General features: G+C 50.0%; 4 protein-coding genes across 4 annotated transcripts; all 4 read right to left on the reverse strand.

Moving 5' to 3' along the window:
• Positions 1 to 575: 575 nt before the first annotated feature.
• On the reverse strand, positions 576 to 4173 carry COCSADRAFT_177542 (uncharacterized protein). Its single transcript, XM_007696890.1, has 2 exons — positions 1776 to 4173; positions 576 to 1718 (listed from the first exon to the last, which is right to left on the reverse strand). Exons 1-2 carry the CDS (start codon positions 4011 to 4013, stop codon positions 912 to 914), a joined length of 3045 nt encoding a protein of 1014 aa, XP_007695080.1. The 5' UTR covers positions 4014 to 4173; the 3' UTR covers positions 576 to 911.
• A 1144-nt stretch (positions 4174 to 5317) lies between these two features.
• Positions 5318 to 5821, reverse strand: COCSADRAFT_78005 (uncharacterized protein; the record flags this gene model as incomplete). Its single annotated transcript, XM_007696891.1, has 1 exon — positions 5318 to 5821. One exon carries the CDS (start codon positions 5819 to 5821, stop codon positions 5318 to 5320), a length of 504 nt encoding a protein of 167 aa, XP_007695081.1.
• A 793-nt stretch (positions 5822 to 6614) lies between these two features.
• On the reverse strand, positions 6615 to 8962 carry COCSADRAFT_341949 (uncharacterized protein; the record flags this gene model as incomplete). The annotated part of the gene is made up of 3 exons (XM_007696892.1): positions 8907 to 8962; positions 8332 to 8857; positions 6615 to 8276 (listed from the first exon to the last, which is right to left on the reverse strand). Exons 1-3 carry the CDS (start codon positions 8942 to 8944, stop codon positions 6615 to 6617), a joined length of 2226 nt encoding a protein of 741 aa, XP_007695082.1. The 5' UTR covers positions 8945 to 8962.
• Positions 8963 to 9553: 591 nt separating this feature from the next.
• COCSADRAFT_214789 (uncharacterized protein) lies at positions 9554 to 10276 on the reverse strand (the record flags this gene model as incomplete). The annotated part of the gene is made up of 1 exon (XM_007696893.1): positions 9554 to 10276. A coding segment is annotated over one exon (564 nt), but the record flags the coding sequence as incomplete, so codon positions are not given.

The following is a 10276-nucleotide window of genomic DNA, read 5'->3' on the forward strand; positions in this document are numbered from 1 at the left end:
CTAAAATTACAGTGTTGTGGTCGTTCAACCTAATGATCTGTGGAGTGACTGCTTTTGTAGCGATAAGGACTTATACTTGATTTACAGCCACCACCATCTGCTTCAACTATCTGAAGGCTGGCGCGGCCTTTGCATACATTCAAGAATCTATTATATCGCTTTAGGGCTATATGCAGTTCTCGGGTTTGGCCTGCGGGCCGATTTATGCGTGCTTGCCACTCCGCGAGGTACTTGCGCGATAAATTATCCAATCACGGCGTGTTTACGCGAGTTGTAACAGTTCATTACTAACTGAAAAAAATAGTTCTTTATCAGCTGGCCTACGATGACTAACATAAGACGCCTCACTAGAAACGCTCGTTATAATCAGTCGACCTTAAAAAGTTAAGCAGCCATTTGTTTTAGAGTCTACGAATAGAATTAAGAGCATAACTAAACATCGTGATAGCTACAATAAGGCTTCAAGAATATATGGTAGATTGCCTGTGTCTGTATGGAGTTATCCGAGGCTTTTACACAAGTAGAGGCCAAGGAGCATCTATGCATTTGCCAAAAGGAAAAGTTGCAAGAAGAGACGACGATCAAGAGTACTGAGATCACACAACGAGCACTTGCTCGAAGATTCTATGTGGCAAAGAGTTAAAGCATATAAGCAAGTATATCCCCAGCCCTCTCTGAATGCTAAGGTATAAGAAATAGAATGGAGAGAATGAAGGAGATCTCTCAGACACTTCAGATTACTTGACGCGAACTATCCAGACTTTTCCATGCCCAGTACCTAGTCCTATAGATTTGTCTAACACAGTGGAACAGCTTGGTCGGTACTCTGATGGCACCCACAGCACATTTTTAGAGTTAATGGAAATCCAGACAGTATGTACATTGATAGTGGTATCATGATGTAAAGACTGCTAGCCTTTGTCGACATCTTCGTTACAGCGTTGTGTCGCAAGGATGGACGGAAGGTCAGGGTTTCTTTGTTTCTCGAGCGTTTGCAGGCACGCTCCGCTGTGAGCATCCCAGATCTTGGCCGTCATGTCCCACGACCCCGACGCCAGCCTCGCTGAGTCGGGCGAGAAGGCTACTGAGTAGACCCAACGGCTATGGCCCTTGAGCGTATGCAGGCACGCTCCGCTGTGAGCATCCCAGATCTTGACTGTCCTGTCATTCGACGCCGATGCCAGCCTCGCCGAGTCGGGCGAGAAGGCCACTGAGTAGACCGGACTGCTATGGCCCTTGAGGGTCTGCAGAAACGCTCCGCTGTGAGCATCCCAGATCTTGACTGTCCTGTCATTTGACGCCGATGCCAGCCTCGCCGAGTCGGGCGAGAAGGCTACTGCGCTGACATAACTGCTGTGGCCCTTGAGCGTATGCAGGCACGCTCCACTGTGAGCATCCCAGATCTTGACCGTCCTGTCGTCCGAGCCCGATGCCAGCCTCGCCGAGTCGGGCGAGAAGGCCACTGAGTAGACCGAATCGCTGTGGCCCTCGAGCGTCTGCAGGCATGCACTCCAGCTCTTGCTTAACGCTGGCTTGATATTTATTTCCTTAGGCTCTTCGTGCTGAAACAACCTTCTGGTTAGACTCCCTGTTGGACTGAACAACAACGCAGAAGCATATGTTTGCAGAGGATACGCCTCGATGGCTCCTTTATGATACATTGTAAACCTCCGTGCATCTTGGACAAGCTGAGTAAGTTCGCCTTCATCACGTACCTCCTAGCGATGTTAGCATACAAGCGAAACATTTAAATACCCTAGCAATAGAGTACAAACCTGCAATAAGGTCCACAGCTTTGTCATTGAAACAACGCCTTTTTCTATGCTCTTGCAAAGACTGAGCCCTTCTAGCCAGTAGGGATACTTCTCTTTAAAAAACTTGATAAGCTTCTCTTTTACTTGGTGGCTATTAACTCTGTCGGGGCCAAACTCAGGCTCTGACTTGCAGAGATAGTCAATCCAGTAGACACATGGGTAGCGCAGTGCCATCAATGGGTCCGGATCAGGCGTTTCAAAGCTCTGAACCGGGAAACCTAACGCGGCTATGCCATCTGATAAGGTTAGGTTGTACATGTCTCTACACAATGACCTGGAAATAATTGCTAGCGACTTCGAAAATATCGCCTGATGGATATATTTGTTGCCTTGTGGGAAGATCGTATCATACGCTTGTTTCAAGAGGAAGTCCTGTGCAGACTGATGGACAAAATAGACTGTGTCCGCCCGCAGACTCAGGAACGATCTGCAGGAGCCAATAATCTCCCGTACTGATTCAAAGTCGTCAACAAACTCATCTGGCTCTTCGACAAGCGTGATCAATTCACAGATCGCGACAGGTCGGTAACAGATCGCCATCGCAGCCAGAACCTGGCGACAGATCTTAGCGTCGTCAGACACGCTTATCTGGTGCATCATTTGCTCGTACAAAGCGTCTAGCCCAGGCGGGAACAAGGCTAGCTTCCTTCGTACGTGCCGGGGCGCTGTTGCATCTAGATCTTGGCACACTAAAGCTACCCAGAGAAAGGTATCGTTTGCGTTGGACGTTAGATGCTGAAGCATGGCATTCCGAAGCTCTAGATTGTATCGCTTTTCCTGCGTTAATTCGTCAACCTTTTGGCGAATGAAGATGTTGACTGCTGCTGCAATCGAACCCGCGTTCAGCTCAAGGCTAAGCTTCACTTTCTGTCCTGCTCGGTCTAGTTGTGTTTCGATATCAGGCCAGTTGCGACTAGACACAATCCACTTGACGCGAGAAGATGCCGACGAGTGCTTTGCGATAAAGTCTAGTAGCTTCGGCAAATCAGTGGTGCACTCGTCCAGCGCATCGATCATGAAGTATGTCTGGCGCAAGCTGGGCTCTCGTAGCACCTCCTCGAAGATTTCTGTCAAGGTTACCCAGGCATTTGCATCGTTGAACAAGCTTTCGCCTGCACGATCGTGCTTCTTGCGGACATACGATACCAGCGCCGGTTGCTGCTCCACGAGCATGTACAACAGGCCTCGCAGCACAGCCGTAGCAGAGTTGATGCGTGAGTCAGTCGCTTGGCAGAAGAAGTAGGAGACAGTAAAGGTGTTGTTTGCTGCCTTCTGTAATTCGTTGATGATGCCGCAGAGCAACATCGTTTTGCCTTTTCCAGCATCGCCTTTCACCCAAAGCAATCGGCTCTCTGACTCTTTCTGCCACTGCTGGAAGGTCTCATTGTCAAGAATCCATCGGTAGGAGTCTACGAGTAGTCCACCTTTTGTCTGCTCGATTCGCTTCTTATCTTTGCGAGGATCGGTAGGACGCAAATCACGTATGCAGGTTCTTAGCTTTTCAATCTCATTATCAAGCCGTCTGAATGCTTCCTGTTCGCCTTCTCCATACAGAGGCGCAATATCCACGTCACAAAGACCCAGCAGTGCGTATGCCTTATCTTCTTTAACCTTTGTTACCCTGTTTGCTGCCCATCGCAGCCGCTCGTCAATTTCGAATTGGGCAAGAGGAACTCCTGCAAGAGCTTCAAGAGCAATACCCGTTGTTTTGTGGATTAGCGACTTCAGCGAACTCTTGTCGCCTAGCTTCTCACCATCTGCGGAAAAGAACTCGACTATGTTTGGTGCGAGAAGCTCTTGAAGCGTCCATCCGCGTGTAAACCAACGGCTTGACCTGAACGCAGACTCCCACAAGGAACCACGTACGTCCAATAGATAAACATAACATCTCTCTGCAGCTTGATACCAGCGAAACATTGATCGGATGGCGTGCGAGTGCTCAGCCTTGTCCGTCGTGTCGATGCAGCAGCTGTCGACCCAGAAGTACTGCAGACCATCGCGCCGTGCCTGTGTACCGCAGAAATGAATCTTCTTGTAGCCCGCCTTGTTCAAACCATCACCGTTGATGATATTCGAAAAGGTCACCTCCTCATCCTCTTCTCCCCAGGTGTGAGACAGTATCGCATAACGAGGCACCTGTTGGGCGTCGAAGCGCTTAATGCTAAGCTTGCCATCTTCGTCATACGTGAGAAGGCGCATTGACTCGGACAGACCTGGCGGTAGACGAATGCGTTTGGGGAGACAAGAGGCTGAAGTCGGCAGCCTGATATGAGGGAAGCTGGAGGTAGATGGGCTCTGTGTTTGACGGCGAAAATCTGCCCGAGCAGCAGAGCAGGATAGCAATAAGGCTATAGGACCGAGATGGCAGAAGGGTGTGCTGCATTTACAAGCTCAAAGTCGTATACCGTTTCATACCTTGGTCTGTTAGTGGCTGTACGCCATGCATGTGGCGGGGACATCGTGCCAGCATGCACGCTCAAGGCTGCAGCTGCAAGGCTCCGAACTTAAGCTCCTCCCATTACAAAGAGTGGCAGACCCATGACCGCTACTGTACAATTTGCTGATGCGCCAGAGATGGAAGGTGTCGTGCAGTTATGTGCTCGAAATAGAACAAGACACATGAAAACAGATCGGAGAGGGTGCGAGAGCCAAGTATCACATGGCAAGATAGAAATCCTTGATACGTGAGTAACTAACTAATATTACACAGATGACAAAGCTGGCGCTAAAGTCTCACGCCAAATCATCTCAACGGCTTCTGGACGGAGAAACCTTAGTATCATCGCCACATATCGATATTGAATATTCTGAGACTCGAGGCTTAAAACCTAACACCTAAAGCTACCCCGTATAGCCCCAACATACAAATTCAGTTCGAAATGATCGCTTGGGATGAGGTGATAGGCTGGGGCATGAAATGTCGCTGTCAATAGATTCGTCGTTACGCGGCGCAACACTGCATATTTTTCTATCTGGGTGTTAGTAATACATAGATTATAAGCCAATAAAACATTCAAGAACTCTAACTATAATATCCTCGAAACATGTTTGCTGCCTTTTGCAGACTAATTTTACAGGTTCAGTTCCGTTGCACCGGTTGTTCCGTTGCGACAGGATGTACGTTAGTATAGTTTTGAAGTCCTCTCACTCAGTGCGATATTGGCGCGCTGGTACAAGTATGTCCATCCCATACGACTTCAAGCCGAGTGTGTTTGCGAGCAGATACAGTGTCGCATGGTGATGACGCATTTACAAGTTCCTAACAAAGTACCCATACACGCGAACGGTACCAAAATAGTAAAAAGACGCAGGAAGTAGTCGAAGGATGATTTGATAAATCACCATAGTTTAAACATTGCACGATCGGGTATTCTTGACTCGTCTCTGCTACGATAGTAACAGCGCCGCGATGGCCATACACCATGTTCCTCACAACTCAACCATCTTGATCCAAAATATTGACACTCCTCCAACTCTCCAGATTTTCTCTTTTTTCACTCCGTTTACTCTGCGAAGACCCAAACGACACTGAAGAGCAGACAAATCAGAGCTACAATGAGTATTACTTCAGGGCCGTTCTTGATGCCAACAGGCAAGCCCTCGGTAGTGAACTGCAGCACAATGCCCTGGGTAAAGTTCCTCTCAGCCTCGACCAGCGCAATCTCAGTCCAGTTTCCACAGCGGGCGTTCAAGTCCCTGTCCGCGGTGAGGGTGGGCAACTTGGCCATGGCTGCATTCATCAGGGCGGCACTGGTCAAAGTGCCTACGTTTGCCTTTTGCATTACGACGGTACGGTAGGATCCATTTGCGCCGGCAGTGGATAGGTTTGCTGTGCGCTCATAGTCGAGACAGAGTTCTTGCTGGGATGGGGTGACGGAGACTTGGCGGGTGTCCAGGTCGTTGTTCAGACGACCTGGGATGACGACATTTCTGGCCGAGGGGGAGCAAGCTGCCAAGTGGAAGATGGACAGGAGAAGAAAAAGTGGTGCAAAAAGTGAAGTGTACATGATGATGACGTTGTCGTTGTTGTTTTTTTCTTTGTTTTGGTGTATCCTTTTTTCTTCTTTGTCGAGTTGTTTGACAATGTGTAGTGGCGAGGCCGGAGAAGAAACGATTGTTGGTAGTGAATGAATGGAAGTCGGGTATTATGAAAATAGTAATGGCAAAAATGTGACCGGCACGCCTCGTAGAAGTGAATAGACCCAAAAGAAAGAAGAGAAGTAGTTGTTGGATGAGGTTTTGGTTCCGCTGCCTGAGGTATACCAAGAAACACGACAAGGGGAGAAGCGAAGAAAGGAAGAGAAATCAGGCCACTTGGACGTGATTTATGAGGCGACAATGGCTATGATGTGTGGTTGTTCTGACAGCACTGCGACGTGAAGCGCCGGATGTTGGGGCGTGCATGAGGCTCTTTGTGTGTCAGGATGCTCGGAGGATTATGATCAAGTGTGCCTGGCTGGGCGCTACTAGTGTGTCCAAGTACATCGGTGACGTGGTGGGCAGAGTGAGCGTGACATTGTTCAGATTTCGAGTCTGCACCAATTGTTGTGCGAAGCGCTGCCAGAAGTCTTGAATTACCCGTGGCGCCGTGGCTATTGGAATGTAGCGCGGCGCGATGGCTACGGGCGGTTGGATGGGCGGGCGGCTGGGGGGTGGGACATGGCCAGGGGCGCGTGTCATGCTCCTGCACCTTGGCCTCTAGGCGAAAGCCCCCTCGGAACCATGACAGCCGCTGTCATGTCACGAGACCACACCACATCTGCCTGACCCGTCTGCCCATAGTTACTCATAGTACTTACTTCATGGCATGAACGCGTCAAAGCTCCCGATATCATCCATGTTGAACGTTTCCCACATGACCGTGTCCCAGTCCTCGGCACCTTCGGCTGGAAACTGAAAGCTACCTTCTCCTACACCGTCCAGCTCGTTGGCGCCATAAGGACTCGAACATTGCACTTGAGTGCTTGCTATCGTCTCTAGCAGCGGGACGCACACGTCGAGGGCCCGTCGCAAGGCTTCTACCAAGAGCATTGGGAAATCTGACCGGTTGGCGCCATGTTTTGTCGCGTCGATCCATGCCTTGTGGAGACACAGCACCAGATAGCCCTTGATGCCTGTTTCGCCGGCTTGATTGGTGTCTAGAGCCCAAGACGCAGCCTGTTCAACTACGACTCTTAGCGGACTCGACATCATGTCTGCGTCCTCTTCATCGTCCTGCACTCGCATGGTCCACTCTTTTGTCAAGAATAACGAAGCATTGAAGGCATGTTCCCGGAAGAAGCCCGAGCCACACCGACATAGACGAGCTAGGTCCCTCTCGTCTACCGAGCAAACACTGTCTGTACATACCGGATGCGCTATATTACAAATCTTGAGCGACGATTCCACTGTAGCTTTTCGTGAGTAAGCGAACCTTGGATCTTTGAGTCCAGAGGCGAAGAAGGGGAGGTGGAGGCAGGTCGTGTAGCGCTGCATAACAAACTCGACTGCTTGCAGCGTGAATTGTGACGGCGAATAGGCGCCAGCACTGTAGCCGTGCAGTGTGCGGCGCAAGTTTTTGGACACACTTCTGAGCATTCCATCAATGCGCAATGTCTCTTCATACGTCCCACTGGAAGCGATTTCGTTCAAGAATTTGAGAATCGTAAGTCGAACCGGCAGTGTTTTCCGAAGAGCAATCGCCACTGACGTTTGTGTAAAGACTTGGTCGTGCGCGACGACGGGATCCGCTTCCAAAAGTTCCTCGTCGTCAAAGTTTCCTGGAGGCGCAGTATTGAATTCCTCTTGGGAAATTAGCGGTGGCCCACCAGACATCATGCTCATCTGCAACGATAACTCAAGTACCGTATTCCAGATCCGTCGGCGCATCTCTGCCTCAAATGTGGTCATTACGGGAAGTTGAGAGGGATCCTTGTGTAGCCCAATATAGACCGCTGCACGATACACGGCACCCAGCGAAATCCACACAAGGGCCTCGCCTACGCCAACAATCTCGCGTGCAAAGAGCAGAAGAATGCTGTTTTGCAGGTACTGGATGCCAAGCTGCGACTTGAATGAGGGCGAGGACAGCCATGTTTGTGCTTCGTACACCCAACGTGTTGCTTCGGCCCGCAAGGACATGTTGTCATCGTAAAAGGTGGCACCGATTGCCAAAACCAGCTTGAGCATCACTACAAAGGACATGCTAGGAACCGTGTTATTGTTCCATATGTCTTCGTATGCACGCTGGAAGCTTGGCACGTGTAAGACCCGGTATACTGTCTCTATGGTACGAAGGTATGCGGCAACAAGTTGGTCGCAAAGTGGTTTGGGCGGCAAGTCTCTGCACGGCTGAGTAGGCCAGGTTGGAGAGCGGCTCGCTTTGATAACACGGGCAAGCTTTTTAGCGCGTTGTAGGTCAGCGATACAGTTCATGGATCCTGCTCGAAGATGTGGTTCAATCATCTCAAGCATTTGACGAAACTACGCACATTGTTAGCAATCGAGTGCGCTTTGATCTGGAGCATGGGGTTTGAACCATGACAAAACCGTTCATCCAATGGCTTTGCCCAAATACACGATTTTTATGTGCGACACTCCGAGATATCGAAGTGCCATTGGGTGCCCGGGTATCTTCAAGAAAATCTACAGTTGTCGCCAGGCAGCTGACAGTCCGCACAGAATGTGTCGAAGCCGGAGTAGAAGCAGCGTCCGAGAACGGCGAGCTAGTAACACTAATAGCACGAGATAATTTATCTTCCAGTTCAGTGATGCGAGTTCGCATGGCTTCCAGCTCAAACGCAGCGTGGTTGCTGTCGTCTGTAGGGCGTTCCGTAGTGGATGAGCTACTTGTAGTCGAGACTCTCGAAGGCATGGTAGAGCCAATGATTGGTCCTGGTACATCGCACTGTGGTTGAATGCATGCCAGTGCTCTTTTATCCAACCTCTGATCCAGAGATGATTGAGTCTCGTATACACAAGACCCTGTCTTTGACCTCATACAGTTGCTGCATGGTGTCTCTCTGTTACACCGTACCTTTCTTCTGCGGCAGAGGGTGCAGGAGCTGAATATGATTAGCGCCGGTTATAGCCGCCGAGACACGAGCGACCTACACAGTGGGTCGTTTACGTAAGCGAGCGCCCTCAGCCATATCTTTGGCAAAACTTCTAGTTAATTGCAGTGCGGAGTGCTTGAATATTTTTGAAGAGGATAGAAGCTCAAGTGGGGTCACGGAGACGGAAGTGAAAGCGGAGATACGTACTTATGATCGCTCGGTCATGCCTAGTATACCTCTGCATGCTCGGGGATATTGGCCAATCGCGTCGCGGCCGACTTTCTTATCTCCGACATAGCAGATTTCATTTCCCGTATCCAGCATACCGAAGACTATATTGCATGGATAGGTAGCTTGGCAACTTTTATATAGTTTGTAGGCGGCGCAGTAGGTGGACGTTTGACCAGTTTGGAATATGGGTAAGTGAGCTCGGTTTTCCTGCAGATAGCAGGGAGCAAGGATACAAGAAGTGAAAGAAAACCGAGTCTCATGCTTCCGAATATGACAAATGTATCGCCCAGCAGCTTTTGCCCATGTTCTTGGTCTTATGATACTCAGTGTGTTCAATTCATTCTTGCGCAATCCATCCTCACGAGCAGCGTCGTTGTTTTTCTGCAATTTCCCGCCCTTGCCGTTATGGGACGTTACTTCGATAAATGACGTGCTGTAGCCCTTGGAGTTGTGGTTTCGGGGTCTTCGGTCGGGGAGTAGAGGTGCCGGACGGGCCAACGCCGCGGACGGGCCAACGCCGGATTTCTCCCCAACAGTACTATCACAAACTTGAAGCTGTAGAGCTCTACATAAAAGCTATTATCGCGAGAAACTCTAGTATAGTAATCTCGTAGTATTGTTTATTTGATCTATCTACTGATATTTGATTGGCAGCTTGATGGGGCGGCCTGAACGCGAGCGTGGTGATGGTGGTGCAGCTGATCGATTAGCTCGCTGCGCACCACCACTACTACTGCCAACGATAATATTCTTTGATGCTAGTTCAGTAGAGCGCTTGAAGGTAGGCTTCTTTCCCCTTTGTGAGATTTTGATAGCTTTCTGAAGTCGTTTGTGGGCGGCTTGGCGGGCTATCCGGTGGGCAGCTGCTTCAGCTTTCTGCCTCTCACGATCTAGTTTTGCCTGTGCCCGCGCCCGCCGTCGCGCATCTAGTTCTTGAGCTTTGAGTAGCTTTCTCTCCTCTCTAGCTTTAACCGCGATAGCTTTTTGGCGTTGTAACTCCTCATGATCGCGCTGTTTCTGCTCATATTGGCGGCGAGCTTCTCGCACCTTCCGTGGAGACCAGAAAGTAGCTCCACCATGATAATCGTCAGACAGCTCGAGCGTACCAGGCTGGATACGCTCCTTGCGCTGTCTCTCATCGATGAGAGCTGCCCGGAGCTGCTCGTTTTCTCGTTGAAGAAACGCTGTATCGGCGGA

The sequence above is a fragment of the Bipolaris sorokiniana genome (assembly GCF_000338995.1).
Source record: "Bipolaris sorokiniana ND90Pr unplaced genomic scaffold COCSAscaffold_1, whole genome shotgun sequence".
Lineage (NCBI taxonomy): Eukaryota > Fungi > Ascomycota > Dothideomycetes > Pleosporales > Pleosporaceae > Bipolaris > Bipolaris sorokiniana.